The sequence below is a fragment of the Chinchilla lanigera genome, unplaced genomic scaffold (assembly GCF_000276665.1).
Source record: "Chinchilla lanigera isolate Chin_1 unplaced genomic scaffold, ChiLan1.0 scaffold00068, whole genome shotgun sequence".
NCBI classification, from domain to species: domain Eukaryota; kingdom Metazoa; phylum Chordata; class Mammalia; order Rodentia; family Chinchillidae; genus Chinchilla; species Chinchilla lanigera.
Genome location: NW_004955469.1, coordinates 10151872 through 10172105, shown reverse-complemented (window position 1 = coordinate 10172105; position 20234 = coordinate 10151872). Strand labels below are relative to the sequence as shown.

General features: G+C 41.4%; 1 protein-coding gene across 4 annotated transcripts in view; it reads right to left on the bottom strand.

Annotated features, from left to right (window-relative positions):
• Bre (brain and reproductive organ-expressed (TNFRSF1A modulator)) overlaps nt 1-20234 on the bottom strand; it is a 415144-nt gene that overhangs the window by 74526 nt on the left and 320384 nt on the right. For all 4 annotated transcript variants that reach the window (XR_263443.2, XM_005400518.2, XM_013522605.1 and 1 more), the window contains 3 exons: nt 9381-9480; nt 6055-6125; nt 3416-3498 (listed from right to left, as the gene is read on the bottom strand). Coding sequence is in view for 3 of the 4 variants with exons in the window: in XM_005400518.2 (XP_005400575.1) it covers nt 3416-3498; nt 6055-6125; nt 9381-9480 (254 nt within the window). In the remaining variant the exon portion in view is untranslated. The remainder of the gene's footprint in view (nt 1-3415; nt 3499-6054; nt 6126-9380; nt 9481-20234) is intronic.

Below are 20234 nucleotides of genomic sequence, written 5' to 3'. Positions count from 1 at the left end.
GGAAGGAAGGAAGGAAGGAAGGAAGGAAGGAAGGAAGGAAGGAAGGAAGGAAGGAAGGAATAAATGTATGGGAAGCTCCATACCCATCCATAATCATGGCCACAGCCCCCATCCTGGAACTACCCGAATGCCAGAATATTGTTTCCTGAGAGATCTCAGAACCTGTGCAGTGGCTTTCCCAAAGGCATTCTTGCTTCTGCAGCTCAAGTAGTCTGAGGTCAGAGATACCTGCCCTAAGAAAAGGGCGACTCTTTCCTCTAGCATCCAAAAAGCCCAGGATGACCGTCAGTACCTGCCCTGTTGACAGCGGTCTTGCTAGGCCTGGGAGAACAGAGAGGGAAGGGGAAGCAGAGATGCTATTTCACGTCCTGCTTGGTCTTCAACCTCCACAAAGCAGTGGAGCCACCCACAGAATGCTGGCTCTATCTCCAGGCACTTCCGTCCTCCTCTTTCACATCTTGAGATCCCAGAATAATTCACTGCAATGTTCTTTGTCAAGTCTGTGCCACCCCATATTCACCTCCTCATCTTTATGGAAGGAGAAAAAGGAACAAATGGTCCCTTGGGCGTTGTAACCAAGCAAGCAGATGCTTCCAAAGGAAGGTAAGTGGCAGATGCGTAACCGCCTGATGGAAGAAAACACATTATCTAACCAAGCTTCACTCTGATGTAGCAAGTCCCACATTTTAGATAAGAAAGAAACAAAAGGGTGGAAATAATTTATTTAGGGACAGGCTAAGAGTTAGTGATGGAACAGGAAATAGCACCAAAGTTCCTTGATTCATTTGATCTGCCAGAAGAGCCCAGAGTGTGGGCAGTGACACCAGGGAACAAGCAGCAAACAGCTAGAGCAGGTAGGGAACAGAAGCCTGGGAAGAGGCATGGTCTGTGCAAACCATTACTGCAAAGCGATGTTCTTGCCTTTTTCAGATGCCTTAAAACAAAGCAAGAATATGATTTAGGGACCCAGTTTTTGCATGCCTGACCTGGAAAAGCTGAGATAGTAGAGAAAGAACTGTAAGAAATACTGTGTACATGATAGCATGGAGAAAATATTCTGTAGGAAATTTTAAAGGCAACAGCGACAAATATAAATGCTGAATGTACTGGCAAGTGAGTTTCAGCAACAGAGAGGTGAAGAGTTTTTACTTCAGGACGCCAATGCCAGTGACAATTTCTTCTTGCCAGCTAGGGTGTGTGAAGGTATGCATAACCCCTCAGGGTTTATGTGCTGGTGGCCTGGTCCCCAGTGCGGCAGTATTAAGAGATGGTGGAACCTTTAAGAGGCGGAGCCTAGTAGAAAATGGTTAAGTCTCTGGAGATTCTGCCTTGGGAAGAGATTAATATACTTGTCCTGGGAATGGGTTGTTATAAAGTAAGGCCACCCGAAACACTTGGACCCTTCTGCATGTGCCTGGTTCCCTGTTTGTTTCTCTGTCATACTGTGACACAGACAAGGGACCCTGAACAGGTAGGGCCACTTGATCTTGGACTTTTAGCCTCCAAAACTGTGAGCTAAACAAACCTTGCTCATTAATAAAGTATCCTGCCTCAACCATTTTGTTATAGCAACAGAAAACAGACTAATATACTATTAGCCAGAACCAAAAGTGGTAGTGGGAGGTATCCATGTTTGCCTCAGGTCAATAGAAGTCAGTAGACAAAAAGCAGTTTGCTAGGAGACCTAAGTGTGGGGCTTCCCCCTCCACCTGGCCCTATAGTGGAGATTCAACTCCTTACACTGGTATTTCCATGAGACCTGATAAGCAGGAAGGTTCCCTCACGTACATCGGATGAAAATACAGTGGAGGAAGGCTTGTCCTAGAGATTTGAACGAGGTGTAGTTGGAGGCACACCCAAGCTGAAAATCTTTCTCTCCAAATCTCTATTTATCTGGGCACATAATTATTGCAAAGCGGTATTCTTACCTTTTTCAGATGCATCAATGTGTAACGAGCTACCAAGTAGTTGCTCAATACAAAGCCCTTGCTAAATGACACGGTGGTGATTGTTGTGCAACACCAAAAGATTAGGGAGGCCCAGCTCCCCTCAACTCTCAAATATCTGGGGGTAGAGAATGCCAGTATAGGTTTCACCCAGAGGTCTTCCCTCTGATGCTATGGGGTTTGGGGCTTCTTCCCTTATTACCTGTTGGTTTGAAATCAGGTTAAAAAAGAAGAAACTATTTTATTCTAAGTAAATAACCAAGAAGGGAAGTCTGCTGGGGAAGAAGACTCTTCCAAAGTTGGTATGTGACAAAGGGCCTTCCTGACATAGTTTACTGAAGTGCAGGGGAAGTTCTATTTAGTGAGTGAAACCAACTGAAACCCACTGCTTTTTGTCAGCCTAATCTAAGAAAGCTCCAATCCTGGGCCCTTAACTTAAGACCAGGCAAATTGGGTACCAAATTACTAAAGAATGAAGGTCTTGGTTGACTTGCAATTTGAACTGTATATGACTGGTCACTGTTTTTTATATAGAATGGAAATAAAAGAGAATCTAAATTCTCTAGCAAAAGCAAGCTGGACCAATATTTATTGACTGGCTGATTAATACAACACAACCATTTAAGTAGGGCTACTCTGTAGGAAACAGTGAGAATGGATATTGGAGGTACATTACAATGCTGCTCCATCTTAAGTTATACAGTATGTATTATCAAAGTTGTAAGTTTTTCATGTAAAATGATGATAACCAAATGATCAAAGCAAGTATGTTTTGAGTAATTCTGAAATTTCTGAGACCTGACACCGGAAAAATATTTTGAAACCGCTATCTGGGTAAGGTTTCTATAGCTTGGCAATATTGACATTTTGGACTTAATTTTTTGTTGTGAGTGGCTGTTGTGTACGTTGTTAAGATGTTGCATGGGTGGTTCAGTGGTAGAATTCTCACCTGCCATTGTTAAGATGTTTGGCTATACTGCTGACCCTCTATTTAGCAGCGATGATACCCCTCCCCTAGTCATGATGATCAAAAATGTCTCCAGGAGGGGCTGGGGATTTAGCTCAGCGGCAAAAGCGCCTGCCTGGCAAGCGCAAAGTCGTGAGTTCGGTTCCCGGTACCGGAGAAAACAAAACAAAACAAAAAAAATGTCTCCAGGGGCTGGGGATATAGCTCAGGGGCAGAAGTGCCTGCCTGGCAAACGCAAGGTCCTGAGTTCAATTCCTGGTACCCACCGCCCCCCCCAAATGTCTACAAACATTGCCAGACAGCCCATAAGGGCAACATCACCTTAGTGGCTGAGAACCACTTGTCTAGAGATATTCTGCCTTTAAGATCACACAATAAATATACATATGCTAAAGTAAAAGTTACCAAATCAGGACAGTAAAGCTTCTCATATTGGTTATTACATGTCATTTAGAACATTTTAAAATGTATGCTAAAATGCTGACAGCAAAAGTATACTCACTGTGCACAAGAAAACAGAAGTCTTTCCACATCAGCAGCAGAGTGAGTTTTGTAAAGCCTTCTGCATCATATTCCACGACACCTCTAAGTAACAAAAACATATACACACAAACAGAAAAACCTCATAAAAATAAGACATAAGAAAGATGGAACCAGGTAAAGAATGTATTTGTGAGGTTGAGGTATTGAATCGCATGTGGATTTAAGGTAACTATGTATTACCACACGAAGGATGTGGGATTTGGAATGCAAACATGTAGGTTTAAGCCACAGCTTTATCATTTACTACCTGTTATGACATGAGGTAAACACTTAAGTTTTGGAGTCTCAGTTTCTTTATGTGTGGAACAAATATAATATTTGCACACTTCACTACAGAGTTGTGAAAAATAAAATAAAATGAACTATAAAATGTAAACATTATTAGTTATGAATAAAAGGACAAATTAAGAAGTCATGTTAGCAATGACATAATACCAAATATCATCATATTAACTGTACAACGATCATTAAACCTCACTTTCATATGCAGTAACAATAGCACTAAGTGCGGGGTTATATATTACTTTTCTTCCAAAGTACATGGAATCCTTTCACCTGTGTGTCCCACCCCCTCCCCACAGGGTTCAAGAAGGAGCAGCAACGTCAGACGGGTGTGCACTGAGTTCAGGTGGCAGAGACACACCTCCAGCAGAATTCTAGTGGGCCTGCCTCATTCATTTTCCCAAGAGCAGCATGCCTGAGAGATAATGCCATTGTAATGCGACAAAACTAACTAGACACTGAAGACAAGAAGCATCCTCTCCTACAAGGAGGCCTTTGATGTCTTGGGGGTTGCCTTCTCCCTGGCCAAATCTGGCCAATCAGACTGTTTATACTGATGAGGAAGGGACAGTTACAACCCTTGGAAAGGTAAAGGAGCTAGGAGCATGAGGGCTAAGTCAGGTGCTCAACGACAGTTAATACATCATTCAGATCTTCTGCTTTCAAGAGGATTGCAGGTTTGAGCCCAGCCTGAGCAACTTAGCGAGACCTTGTCTCAAAATATAAAAGGGCTGCCAATGTAGCTCTGTACCGAGGCCCTGGATTCAATCCCTGGAAGTGGAAAACAAATAAAAAACAGCAACAAGAAACTTCTGCCTTCATTCAACAATGCTGTGTACCAGTTTCTGTTTCTTTCTATGAATTTATAATTTACTCAGTGTTATAACACTGATAGCTAAATGTTTTAGGTAATGATAGTATCTAAACGATAGTATCTGCATCCCATAGCCTTTTATCATGCATACAGTATAGCAAAACAGTATAATTGGTAGTGATTATATACAAGTAGGTTATTGTACTATGTGCATAACATACACAAACATGTACATTAAAAAGAATGTTATTTAAAAGCAAATATATATATACAACTTTCATGTTTTTCTTGTACTCCACTGAAAGTGTGTAGGCCTTGGGGTGGTACACCCCACTTTGCAGGTCACTTTATTAGCTCCTCTACTTTAATTATATATACTAAAGATAATCTTATACAAATGTTAGAAGATTAATGTACCATTTATTAGTCACTATATCAAAATTACTTCTTCAAAATGTTCATAAGTAAAGCTGAAAAAACTTAAGTATTAAAGATTCATGTGGAAGTCTTATTGTTTGGATACTGCTATGTCTATACTGGATAATCCAAATAATGAGAAAAACTGCTTAATACTAGTTTTGAAGAATCAGAAATTTTGCTTATACCTATCCCACAATTTAAAAATAATATTCCAGAGAATCACCAGTCTTATCTTTGACTTCACTTTCTCTTTTCTAGTCCCAATTTTCCAATTTCTTTTATTTACTTATGTTAAAATTCACTTTTGTGTTCCTGTATATGCTCTTATTATTTATCAACCTTCTCTGAAATAAGGTGGGTCATGACCAGTCCACGGAAACCTTAGTGCTCAGTCCCACCCAGCGGGCAGAGCGCCAACCTTTTAAGACCAGAGAAAACACACAGCCTCTCCCACACAGCCACGCCCCAGTAGAAGCCTGATAAGGCCCGGATGGCACGAGAAAGGACACAGCCACTGAGCAGCACGGCCTCTGGCAGCCAGAGGAAAGGACACAAGCACAGGAGTGCAGCAGCAGGAGGGGCTGCTCTGCAGCTGCATTACGCATTTCCCTTTTTGCTCTCCACATCTTCTAACTCCCCAACAATGAGTCACTGCTTTTACATCTAATGTTAGGTTCTCTTCCCAAATTTGTGTGCCCTGTTGGTAGTGTTGTCTTGTCAGTTACTCCTCTTCTAGTGTGTGACTTCCAAAGTCCTAAGGCCGTCTGCGACAAAATGTGTCCCAAATGCCTGCCTGGGGTTACCTCTTGACTGCCGAGATGACGGAGGTGAAAGTGATGTGCAAATGCAAAAAGCTCAGTAGGTGGGGATTACTATCACTACTGCTGTGTCTGGGCCAGGCACGATGCTGCTACAGAGAAGACGCTTGATTTTATTGTCTGAAAAATTTCATCCTGGGAGCAATATACCAGAAACAATCAAAATGGCATTGAAAAGTGTATGAGTGCTATTTTCTTAATCAAGCCCCCACGTTAGGGTCATCAGCAAGTGGGGGATTGTGGATGAAACAAAGCAGAACTTACGTGCCAAAGTGACTGAGGAAAGCAGCGATATACTCTCTTCTTTTGTGATATCCTTGAATCACATACTGCACCTGGAATAGGAACCCAAAGCTGAGTGTACAAAAAGTTTTTAATGTTTTATTACGAAAAATTTCAAAGATTCAGAGAACTAGAAAGAATAGGAAAACAAATACCCATGCTCTCACCACCTATATTCAACAACTATGACTACTCTGGCTCCCTGCTTCATCCAGCCCTCTATAAATCTATAAACCTAACAATCAATCTTACTGAAACATTTGAAAGGAAATTAGAGACCTCATGATGGCTTCACCCTTAAATGCTTCAGTATGTAACTCCAAAATATAAGACCCTCCTACAGGATTGCAATGCCATTATCATACCCAACAAACTTAGCAATCATTTTCTCGATCACCTAGTACTCTATTCATTTTCAAAATTTCCCAGTTATCTGCAAAACATTTTAAAAAGCAATGTAGAATCAAGGATCAGGGACTTTAGTTGTTTTTATGCCCTTTAAATATTTTGAATCTAGGATAACAATAATGATAGCACATCCTTAAGTGTGAGTACATGTGTAAATATGTGTTCCCACACATGCATATGTGACATTGACTTTTCAGTGCAACTGATTTAGTTTTCGAGTCTCAACTATCTGATTGCTTCCACCTTTTTCCCTTTACCTTCTATATTGCCTATAAAGTGGAAATTAGAGCCAAAGGTCTGGTTAGATTTGGGTTAAATATTTTTAGCAAGAAGATTCCATCGGTGATACTGGGCTTTCTCACTTGGTTAAGGAGATTACAGCCAGACTGCTCCATTAGAAGGAGATGCTCCACCTTGCTATACTGAGTATATATCATACCTGTACCATCTTTCCCTCCCCACAGCCCCTAGTGAGTAATCTATGGGGTATTTCTCAAAGCATGTGAAGAGTTAATTCCCTATCAGGCATTCACCTACTCTGTTGAGACAGTCTTCTTTGAATCAACCGTTTATTTATTCATTTATTTTTTGGTTTTTTTCCAGTACCGGGAATTGAACTCACGACCTCTCGCTTGCCAGGCAGGTGCTGTGCCACTGAGCTAAATCCCCAACCCCTTGAATCAACTGTTTATTAGGGGCTGAAAAATCATGATTTTTTTTTTTAATCTTATCATTCTTTTTGCACTTATCAGCCGATACTCTCCATAAAAATTCACCAGGGATTTAGCTCAGTGGCACAGCACCTGCCTGGCAAGTGTGAGGTTCTAAGTTCGATTCCTGATACCCACTCCTTCCAAAATCAATAAAAATAAAAACAAAAAATCTTTCTCTCATCATGTGGTTTTTCCCTTTGTTTTCTTGAACTCCTATTGAAAAGACAGGATAATGCTTAAATCTTTCTTTTTAAAATCCTAACATTCAGAAAAAGAAGTAATATATTACAATAGATTTTATTTTTGCCCTTTATATTGCCTTATCACTGAATTGACAATTTCCATTTAAAAAATGTGAGCTCATTAAGCTATGCATCTGAAAGTTAGCCATTTACATACCAGCTTCTAACATGAAAACCCACTCTTCATAGTGTTCTTATAACAGCTGAAAGAAACAGCAAGAAAGAGAGACCCCCTCAAAACTGCTCATATTGGCTGTAGCTGCACTGCATTTCCACGGCTAACCAAAGCTCAAGATAAAATACTTGGAGTAACCTTGACACAACTGATACTGATGGCCACACTGCACGCTTTAAAAGTAAAACAATTCCATTTATGTAATAAGGGTTTATGTCAATTTATAAAAACAGTGCTTACTTTGCAGGCTCAATGCACGATCAGAAATGTTATTTTCGGAAAAGAAAAACAGATGATAAGTTTGCTTAAGTGGCTTTGTTTAAAAAGGGGATGAAAACAGTTCTGTGTACTTGGTTTTAAAAACAGAAAACCATTTTAACAGAAACCAACAACAAAACTGGCTATAAAGATAGATTCCAATGTAATTATGGAAATTCATTTGAAGAGATTGTTCCTAAAAGCAGCCCATACTGTCCTCGTTTGGAGCAAACAGAAGAACACCAATCTGAAAAGACAAGTAAAATTAATGAAAGAGAACCAGATAAGAAAAGCTGACTGATTCTTGTATTTCTGGGAAAATGATATTATAATTTTTTTGAGGAGAATGTATGGCTAGAAATTAATCTCAATTGGAGAGCTTGAAAAAGGCTTTTCTTTTCAGTTCTGGAAGACCCAATTTGCATTCTTCTCTATAATTCTAGGACACAGATTTGAAGGCAGTGCAAAGCCCTGGAATGTAAATAAGAATTCTGCCCTCTGACTGGTCTTGGAGGAGGATAGCGGCTGGGGGAATCTCATGAGAAGTCGCCACTTGTGAGCATTCAAGGCCCTGGAATCTAGGCCAGGCCCACAGACTGCAGAGTCGCCAGGTTTTAGGTTCTCTGACATTTGAAAAAATAATACAGAAGCCTTTGAGATATTACTGTGCTATTAAAATATTTTCTATATAAAAATGAGCTACCCTTTGAATGAGAGAGATAAACAAAAGATCCCTTTTCCAAGCCAATGTGAACAAGTCAACAGGAGCAAGGAAAATAGCACTTCGGCAATGAAATAAACTGAGCCACAGCCCATGTTGGACAGAATCGCTGCTTGTGCATTAATACCTCTAGATTTTGGCTAAAGACACTCAGTCGATGTTAACAAGCATATTTTATACTTTTTGGAAATATCTGACAACTACTACTATAGTAAAGTCAGCTACTTGTCAGTGTAATGGTTCATTAATACAGCAAAGAGAAAGCTTTAGATAACAATCTGATGGGCCGACCAGCTGACCTGGAATTCTTGCCCCTAGGAGCACAGCTCCGGCAAACTGCTTCCAGACAGGACAGGAAGAATTAGGAACTATTAAAAGCGTTGTACAGAAAGTAGAAAGAAATGAAGGTGGTTTTAAAGAATCACCCTGATACCAACCAGCAGCAAACACAAGGATAGATGGATGAACACACCAGATCAGTGGGAAATAAAAGGGGGCAAAACTTTAGAGCTGTAAAAGAAATGCAAGATGTAGCTGAAACACTGGGGAGGGGGTGAAGAAAGAGAAGACTTAAGTCGCCAGATATAAAGTTAAGAGATGAAGCTATGACTGGAATAGGAAATCAGAATCCTTAGAAAAGAAAGAAGAGGATAAATAGGGTGAAAACACAGATGCACTGCAGCTCGAAGTAGGAAAGGCAGATCGCAGGTGGAGGCCAAGGGTGGCTGGTGCATGCATGATGACCCCTGCCTCACGGGACAGGAGGGCCGGGGGACTCGCTCGCTTTTTACCTTGTTGGTGAGCAGGTGGCACACTTGAGGAACATAGTCAATGAGACAGCCTCCTCCTGGAAAAGCTGGGATATGAAGAGCTGAAGAGCCTCCTAGCGCACTGAAAGGACAAGAGCACAGTGAGCACTTCTCTCAGCCCAGGCAACTTAGAAAATGACACCTCCAACACACCCGGCCTTTCTCCTCACAGTCCGGCTGCCGCTGCCTTGGGCTGACAATGATGGGACTGTGGGGTTTACCTTATCATTGTATTTCTGTATTTTATTTTAAAAACATTAATACATATCTGTCATACATAAGTCTCATATTCATTGTAAGGAATTTGTACTTCTACATAATGTATCTTAATTCTTCTTTTTTCCCTATACCCCTCCCTTCCCTTCAACCCTCCTTCCCCTCCCTATTTACAAAAGCTTTGTTTCCACTTTTTTCCGTCTCTTTTTTGCCTTTTCCCTTCCCCTTCCCTCTCCTGTTTCCCCTCTCATTTGAACATGTTCTTCCCACTTCCCATCATCTATCCTGTATTATTCTTACTTATCCTCTGGGTTTCTCAACACTAGAGGAACATAGAGAAATATAGAAACGCATTTTCTGTATTTTAATCCATTCTGTTAATACTGTACATGCTATCCATCATTAAAAACAACTAAGGATCTTATCACCCAGAAGTACAAATTAGCAAAGTTTGACTAGCACAGAGAGATGGCTTACCAACAGTAATGAGCTGTATGTATTACTGAAACACTCCTTTAGTCTTCCTTACGATGTCTGATTCAGTGCAGACAAAGATAAGGTACTCATTAAGCACATGAACTGAACTAAAAGGAGCTGATGCAACCTTCTAACAATATACTCAAGAGACTAGTTCTATAGCTTCTCAGCTCTGTAATCTTGTATCTAAAAGGTAAACAAGAATGTAGTCTCACCAAGAAAGTATAGTCAGTAAAATGTTGATCCAAACACTAAGATACAAGGATGATTCAGAAATAGTTTTCACAACTTTCAGAAGTAAAATTTTTCAGTTTCAGTTAAGCAGCATATAACTATTAGAAAAAATGTCAAAACTTTACAGCATGCATTTCATTTATCAACCTTAATCTTTCCTTTTGCCCCAGTTTTTCTTATTTTAGTGTATATTTTTGTATAAATCCATTAAAAGCTCCCTGTAATATGATGAGATATTTTAAAAACCTCTAAAATTCCTCCACTCTATGATTATCCATTATCCAAGTCCCCACAATGACAAGGTTGTAAATAGGAGAAAAGTATGTTGATTGCCTAGAAACGCACTTCTGAAGAGGTGAGGCCAGGTTGGCTCAGTCTAGGGTTTGTGATGCAGAGAACATATCTAAGGACTAAAAGGACACCAGACATCCTATACTGACCACAGACTTCTAAAATTATTTTTCTGGTAAAGATAATTTTCCACTTGTTTAGGGGATTGAAAATTCCCAGCGATGGGAATTTAGCGCAACGGCACAGCGCCTGCCTGGCAAGTGCAAGGTCGTGAGTTCAATTCCTGGTACTGGAAAAAAAAAAAAACAAAAACAAAAAAAGTTCCCAGCAAACAAAAGCTCAGGTGATGTGAGGAAGTCTATGTGGAAAGGAAATGTCTGACAGAAACTTTTTTTTCTCAGTTGATACCTAAAGTACAACTCTGACAACTGAGAACATGACTAAGACCGCCTTTGACTCAGTGTGACAGTAGTGAATCATCTGCACTGGCCACGGCACAGAATCAGCAAGACCACTGCTGCCTTTTGCTAGGATGAGAGAAGATACTGGGTTTGATGTAGCTAAACTCTGAAGGTGAGGAAAATTTGCATGGCTTTCTGTGGGCCAGAGGCAGGCTTTCTGTCCTCCGCATGCAGGAAGTATACAGAAGACAAACATCTCATCAGAAGGTTCTCACAATTCCATCAGAATGGAAAACTGCTCAAGAAGATATAGACAAGAAAAATAAATCCATTTATAGCTCTTGTAGTGACTGTTTAAATATCTGTATAGTATGAACAAAGCCAGGCTTCAGGCTGCTCATACCTTTACTTTAGAGAAATAATCCTTGGCATTATAACACCCCCTGCCAACAGATGGGCTTTGACTTATATAAAACATAGACTAAGTTTTAATCATTTATCAAATCACATACAAAGAAGGAAAACAGTCTATGGGCAACTCTGAACTTTACTTCTGCTCCCCCCATTTCTTGACCTCTCTCTGTTTGAACTGTCAGTTGAAAACAGCCATGAAACGAAAATTATTATAATGAAAGAAAGAAGCAGAGGTGTGAAGAAATCCAAAGCCTAGCTGTAATATTTGCTCTGCCAGGCCATGTTTCTATACCCCGTGTTCCTAACTGCTTTATCATATTACCTAATTTTATTTATTTATTTATTTATTTATTTATTTAGGTTTTTTGGGTTTTTTTTTTTTTTCCGGTACCAGGAATTGAACTCACGACCTCGCGCTTGCCAGGCAGGTGCTGCGCTGCTGAGCTAAATCTCCAGCCCCCATATTACCTAATTTAATCCACCTCACATTTCAATGAGGTGGCAATTACTGTAATTTTACAGGTGAGGAAATCAAGGTTTGGAGAGAAGGGTAGATTGCCTGAGGTTTGCAGAATAAGTCAGGAGTAAAACCAAGATAGGACACAGGTCTGTCCGCCAGGCATCACAGTCTGTGCCCACCTTTTTTTTTTTTTTTTTTTTCCCTGAAACAGGCTGCCTCCCTAAGGGGAGGAGGATTTGGGGGTAGTGGACGGTGCTAGAGATTGAACCCAGGGCCTCTTGCGTGCTAGCCAAGTGCTCTACCATTGAGGTACTCTCCCAGTCCAAGGCTTCCAGTCTGCTAAGTCAAGATCCCAAGGAGGATAAAGGGCTCCTAGAGGCACTCAGGCCATGGCTGAAGCAGATGCCATGACGGTTCTTAAGTGTATCTCTTAGAACCAATGAGACACAAATGTAGCCAGAAGTGCTTTCCTGGTTACCTCTTCATCTAGTCTTTTAACCCCATTGCTGGAAAGGATTTTCAAACTCTGACCTGATCTTTCTCATTTATACCCATAGAATTGGTTTCAGTTCTAAGAATTATCAGCTGATTTCATATTTCATTGTAGTCCGTGAGGAAATAGAAGGTACTTTCTCATCTCACCTCCCTTTGCAACTCTCTGCATGGCAACCAGGCAGGCAGGCATTGATCTTCACGTTTTTCCTCTCTCAGTAGTGCCCCCCAAACCCGCCATCAGATTCTCTCTATCATGGATGTGATGAGCCAACCACTCCACACGGGCCTGTCTGCTTCTGAATGACTTTTCCAGCTGTGCATGGCGAGCCAGTGCATGAAGCTCTTCAGTACTATCAAACACGGTGTTAACTGAGTTTATTTTTTGAGAGATGCTTATTTCACCTTTTGTCTAACAATAGTTTCTTAGCCTGTAAGGGTATGCAACGAACATTCAGTGTCACACACAGATAAGCGCTGCTGATTCATGCATAAATATCCACCTCATGTGTAAATATTTAACAGGTTAGCTAGAGCCTGAATGTTGCCCTCATTATGCTGAATAAACAAAGTCAAGTGCCATGATATAAAAGGGCTATTATATGTTTAGAGGGTGGAAGGTATTGCTAAGGCCTTGTGATGTCTAATTATTTAATATTAATGAACCCAAAATTCTTGGACTGAGCATGTACAACAGAAAACCCACCCTGTGTGGAGATCTCAGAGCTTGCTCAGATACCTCCAGGAATGCAGGGCCGAGGAGGGAGAAGGGAAGAGGGAGAAGGCAGGACCTGACTAGCCCCTGTGGTAGCTGAGCTGGGGCAGGGGCGGGGTCAGGGGCAGGGGCAGGGGCAGCGGCAGCGGCAGAGGTGAGGAGGAGATGAAAGAAACCACTGGTGCTGCTGCTTCTGATCTCTAGAGCAAGGCAAGGAGAAAGCAGGGCCAAGAAGGTGAGGATAGTAATCAGGTGGCAGGTGAAACAGAGGGGAAAAGAAGCTGTTTTGATGAGAAAGTACCCTCTATTTCCTCATGGACTACAATGAAATATGAACTAGCTGATAATTCTTAGAAGTGAAACCAATTCTGTGGGTATAAATGAGAAAGATCAGGTTCGAGTCTGAAAATCCTTTTCATCAATGGGGTGAAAAAACTAGATGAAAAGGTAACCAGGAAAGTACTTCTAGCTCCGTTTGTATCTCCTTGGTTCTAAAGAGATAGACTTAAGAACCATCTGTGTTGACTGTATTAATATACTCCTTTCCAGCAGACAAACTTAGCGGAGCCCTTTGTGAAATCTCCTCTGTCTGCAAACACTGGGAGCCTCTAATATTGAAGACTTGACTTGGCTGCGGGGTGACAGCGTAAGGGGGTTATTTTTGAGTATTCACACATGGAAAAGGGTAGAGAGTGAGCCTACCTGAAAGCCTGACCAGAACAGTAGGTTTGATTTTGACCCATCACAAAACAGCAACTTCCCAAGTAAAATGAGGAAAATATAATTTAGACTGGAGAAATACAGAAGGACCAGGGATTCTCAATTGTAAGTTTGACCAGAAGATGAGTTGTTTCTACTCAACTTTTTCAACATTGCAGTGGGGATAACACTACTCTCAAAAAGAAAGACCCATCCCTCAAAACATTAAAAGGGTTAGAGTAACAAAGGGAGTTACAGTAATACTGTTATAGTACAAGAAGTCCAAGAGAAGCTTTCTTCCCTCTAGTCTGAGTGCTCCACATCCAAGGGTCACAAGCACAGGTCAGGTTTAGTGCTCTACTGCTGCCCTTGACTGGGTTCTAAGGGATAGGAAGCTGACCTAGTTCCCTCCTCCACAGTGTGATTCAGGGGAGTGTGGGAGGCTGATGCATGGAAATGGGAACCTCCAGGATGGTAAACAGAGCCAAGCTGTCTGGGGCCCCAGCGAAGGGACAGGGAAGCCTACAAGAAGGTGTACTGACTTCCATCCAAGCAACACACACCAACTGTATCTGTAACTCTACAGAAGGACTTGCGTGTCCCATTCTGAATATGTGACTAGGACACCACCGGTAAGTCCCTTCAAAATGAATGCCAGGGACCTCAAGAATCTGCGTCACTCTAGGATACCATAGATGTTTCCTGGTGGCCCGTCAGGAAAGTCGTCATAAGTAAACAAGTCACTGTTATTTACTGAATATGCACTTTGGCCAGGCCCTCTACTTAGCATTTCAGGGTCTCTAGACTTCATAACCCTGCCAAGTTAGCCCAACTTATAGATGAAAAAACTGACGTTCTATTGTCTAGTGTCTTGTTCAATATAACTCTGCAAGTAGGTTGAGGGAGGGTATGAACCCAAGTCTTTCTGGTTCCAAAGTCTATGCCCTTTTCTCACTAGGAATGCTTTCACAGAAAAATGGTACAAACTTTAACAAGTCTAATATCTACCTATACCGTGAAACAGAGGCAGTGGTTAAAACTGTCCTCAAAGCTTTTATCCATAAAAATTCAGCACTTTTTCTTCAGATATCACATCTCAGAACAAATGTACCTAGCAGTATTTCAAAAACTTAGCTGCAGACTTAGAAAACACATGACGTAAATATTATATTAAGGAGAGACTCCAGTCTTGATTTTGTTTTTCAACTGGATTTTTTTTCCTAGTACTGCATTTTCTAATCCTGTTTTTTTTTCTCATCTTATTTTACAGATTCAACTTTGAGCCATCAAGAGTCTCTCAATCCTTCAGTTAAACTAAATGAGGGTGTAACTCAAATATGGGAAAATGAGGATAAGGAGTGCAGGGCACCAGCAGGAGGAAGTGTGGGGCTCCACACTGGCTCCAGCCCCCCTGCAAACATCACTGTGGGCCTAAGGAAGGTCTTTGTTCAGAGCTCTGTATCCCATTCCTTGCTTCCCATGTTTAGAGGGACATAAAAATGGAAATGTCCTGAAACTGTGGCAAGTATGAGTAAACACTCAGGAAATGTTCCTCTTTGGAGAAAAGTCTACAGAAGTTGAAACTGCTAAGTTAAATTACTCAGACACTTATGGAATTATTAAATAGAGTGATTTTAAAATGAGAAGGCACCCTGTATAGATAATTTTGATCAGCTGTTCTCTGCTTAGGAATAGTACTAACAAAAAGAAGCTAAAAGGAAGTAAGAGGGATTTGGCTGGTAAGTGAATTCTCCACCAGAGTGGTGAACAAAAAATCCATTTACTAAGCACTAACTATGCAGCAGTACTAGGCAAAGTGATTTTCCCATATAAATCTATTCTTCACACCAACCCACAAGAAAGGAGTTATTCTATCTTACAGATGAGTGGGCTGCATGTTAGAGAAGCCAAATAATTCCTCTAAGGGTGTACATGTGGTGACGGCAACAACTCATCTAACTCCAGATCCTTCTCATTTAAATCTGCCCACTCTCAGGTCTTCAGTTATTATTTCCGACACTTTTAAATTCTAACCTGCAACTTGACCTCTGGTTCCACACGTGGCTTAAGTGTTTCAGGCAGATGCCTGGGCTGACCAAGCCCTTGTTGCTGTCTCCAGGAATACTTGTTAAACTTATTCAGGTACCTGAACTGAAGGGATTAGGGCCTTTTTCATTCTAGAAAAAAGAAACCCCTGAACACCTGGAAGAACTGGAGGGCCAGAAGATTTGACTGACACTTTCCAGCAGAGGAGGTGGAACGCAAGCAAGGAAACTTTACATTTAAAGAAATACAAAAGATGGCCTATTGTAATTGCAAACAGTTTGTCTAACAAAGTGAACACTAACAAAGTCTTTGTTTAGAAATGCTTTTTTTAAAGTTTGTAAACATCTCACAAAAGCCTTTCAGGGGCAGTAATCTAAACTGATGTCCACCATTGAGATTTTGTTAGCTTGTGGAAAAACATTTTAAGTAAGGCTTCCCCAAAACAATAGACTTAGAGATGTTATTCTACCAAGAATTGGTTGAATTACTTAGAATGATGCCTGGCGACTTAAGTCACAAATAGGCAAAGGGAAAGAAAATCTGTTCTTCCCCTGGCCTATGACCTACATTTAATTCCACTGCAATCTTTTTAGGAGTGAATCTATTTTGAAATGCCAGTGGTCACGGATGAGTGCATTTACTATGAATTTGTTATAAACTTACAACTTTGAAGTTCCATGTTATGGTTTCTATGCTATTACATGGGCTTGGGTTACTTTTCGAATGAATTATCTGTAAAATATTTTTACTGGAAAAAAAAAAAAAAAAAGCAATGCATACAATAGTTTCCCTAAACTACACCTAGAAACATTTTCCCAAATTCCCTCTTAACTGCACACCGGTTTTAATGATGGCCAAAGGCAAATGCAGAAAATAAGAAAAAAATCCTTCCTTACCAGAGCAGGACAAGGTGGCTACCTGACTCCTGTTAGGTGCTATTTACTAAGTACTCAGGCACATAAACAAGATGCACACATCACTGGCCTCTGCGCTCAAAAGGACTCATTCATAGGTAGTGGGAGCTTGGCTTGCACATCGAAATGAAAAAGTACCAGAGGATGACATCGCCAGAGAACTTAGCACTTTACAAATTGTTCCCAAAGTGCTCCTCGCTTAACTGTTTACAACAATTTTACGAAGTAGGTGTCAAATATTAGCATATTTATCACTGAGAGGAGAAAATAGAGGCTCAAAATGGATGAGTTGCTCAAACTGGAAAAGAAACTGGGATTGTAACATCTTTACACCAGTAGTCTTCATAATAATCTGGAGAGCTTACCAAAGCCTCATGTACCCATGCCCCACTCCAAAGAGGGCAGTTTGTTAGGCCCAGTAGGACGGTGGTGGGGCCTGAGCATCTGCATTTTAACAGAGTCCTGGGGATGCAGAGGCAGGGGGTCTTCACACCACTTTCTGAATACTGCTCTCTCCCAAATCTGCCTCCCATCCCAAAGGCATCAGATCACGGACTATTTGTAAGGTACTGTAGATAACAGGAAAAAACACAGGTGTACTCCTGAGGTCCTGCATGGAAAATAAGGCATTTATGGAAACAGTTAGAAAAGAGGTGCTTCCTGCTAAGTGCGTACATAGGAACATGTAGTGTGGTTACATGCACGAAACCAGATGGCAAGGCAAGGGAGCAGTCAGTCAGGACTGGCACGGGAAGTAGGGAGGACACAGACACGACTTAACAAGGCACGTTGTGGATCAAAGGCAGGGAGTCAGTGGGGACAACAGACCACGGGAAAGGCTACCCTGAGCAGCTTTCTGGCCATGCAGAAAGGCACAGTCACACTACTTTAGGCTGCCTAGGCTCTCTCCTGGGGAGAGGGTGTCTGCCTGCAGAGGGGGCAAGAAGAAGATTCTGTTGCAAAGCCAATGATGAACTGGGAAGAAAATCTGAGGTTGAAAAAAAGGTTCACTTACAGAGTGAGAGATGTTCTGAAGATAAAAAAAAGTCTGGGTCTCAAAAATAAATCTCAACAGGTCTCACCACTTTAAAATTCTCCTTTTCACTGTCAGCTTCCAAATTTATATCTCTAGCTCTGACATTTTCTGAACTCAGAACCCAGATAGCCAATTGCCTACTCAACACTACCACTTGAAGGTTTTAAAAATGCATCTCAATCGTAAGTGGATTATTAGCAAACCCTGCCCACAAAACCTACTGCTCCCGCACGCACCCTCCCACTTCAGTAAAAGGCAGCTCCCACCTCCTGGTTCCAGACCCAAGGCCTCAGTTATCCATCCTTGCCTCCTCTCTAACTTCACATTCAGTCAGCCTGGTCCAGCCTGGTCCAGCCTTCCAGACCTGCGCATGTAGATCATTGCCTTCTTGGATAAACTGGAGCTGCTCTAGCCTCAGCTCTCTGGCCTGGTCCTGCTGCTGGTTCTCTCTTCCCAGCCATCTGTGGAGATGGCTTCTTTACCTGCTTCTGGTCTTCCCCACGCCACCTCCTCAGCAAGGCTTCCTGACCATACTCCCACTGCTTCCACCCCTTGTGGCCCTTCCTCTCCGGCATGCTTCTTCCCAGGGCCTGCACCTCCATAAGACATTCTGCAAGTTATATTTTCCAGTGTGTCTCACACTGCCCATCACTAGAATATAAATGCTTTAGAATAGGGACTTTTGCCTATTTTGTTCACTTTTATGACCTCAGAAAGAAAGACTAACACCAACCTATATTAGGTGCTCAATATCTATAGTACAGGTTGAGCATCTTTAATCTGAAAATCGAAAATCCCAAATTCTCCAAAATCTGAAAATTTCTGAGTGCTGACATAATGCCACGGTGGAAAATTCCACCCATAGCTTCATGTAAGAGGTTGCATTCAAACCACAAGTACACTAAAAGTATTGCAGAAAATTAACTTTAGGCTATGTTTGTAAGGTATATATGAAATAAAAATGAATGTCATGTTTACACTTGCACTCCATCCCCAGAATATCTTTTTTACATATACATCTATGTAAATGTTCTAAAATCTGAAAGAGATCTAAATTCTAAAACCTTTCTGGTCACAAACATTTCAGACAAGGTACATTCAACCTGTATTAAAGTTGTATGAAGATAGGGAAAGATAAAGGGAATCAAATTTCCAAAATGGAAATAAAAGATATATATATTTCATACGTAATCTAGATATAATCTCTCTATATAAAACCATACTATATATCTTTTCGTAAACAGTCACTGTAGAAAGGAAGATTGTAAGGGTGTAGGGAGGGCAAAGGTTGGCAAACTCTTTTGGAAAAAGGCCAGGCAACAAATATTGTTGGCTTTGCTGCCATGGAAAATATGTAAACAATGAGCATGGCCAAGTTCCAATACAATTTTATTTATGGATACAGAAATTCAAACTCCATATAGCTATTACAAGCCATAAAACATTATTTTAAAAATGTTTCTCTAACTAATCAAAATACATAAGAGCTTTCTTCACATGCCAGACAAAACCAGCTGCAGGCTGGATTTTCCGGGGCCTTAGCTTGCTGACTCCTGATCCAGGATTATAAGATTATTTGACATTTCTACAGAGGCTGAACAGAGGAAACACATCCAGGAGGAAACACAGGCAGAAAGACCTGGAACAGGTTATCAGCAGAATGAAAAGCAGGCCCTTTGGTCAAACCTCTTAGGAAATGTACTGGATCAGCAAGTGAACCAGAGTCAGCCTTCCCTAGGCACAGTGAGGTGAGCAGCAGGCCGGTCGTGAACCGTGGGAGTTCTCACAGTGTGACTGGATCATAACTGTGCTACAGAGAGCTATTTATATGATTTTGAACGAAGCTCGAGGCATATTCTGGTGCTTTTTACTTCTATGTTAGGTGAAAAACTGCCTACAAAAGCCTTCCTCCCACCCAAAATACTAACTGTTAGTTGGTGACTGATCCTCTGAAATATTAAGATGAATCATATATGCTCTTTTCACAGTGCAAAAAGAGATAATTTTAAAACTCTGAAAATGTCACTTTGGGTAGTCACAAACCACACAATAGAAAAGCTGCCCAGCTTCAAAGTTGTAAATAAATGAAACCCCCGTTCCTGCGTGGAAAACTTGTTCCTTGTTTGGATTGAGAAGCTTCTTTAGGGCTTGCCTCCATGGCTGGCTGGTGTGAAAATGCTAAAATGTGAAAACGTGTTCAGTCGCACAGTCTGGGGCTGGAAGGCAGCCTTTGTTCCCGTCCCTCTTCCCTGGGGCCCCCTCATTTCTGGTAAACCACAAGCTCAGCCCCTCCTTTCTCCAGCAGCGGCTCTTCTCACCTACAGGGAGCCAGTAGCCTCCCTGACCCTCCTGGCTCGGACTGCCTTGGGCTAAAGGCAACAGCTGCCAGGCGGCTTCAGTCTCTACCCCAGCACAGGAAAGGGCTCCCGTGTTTCTTTCTT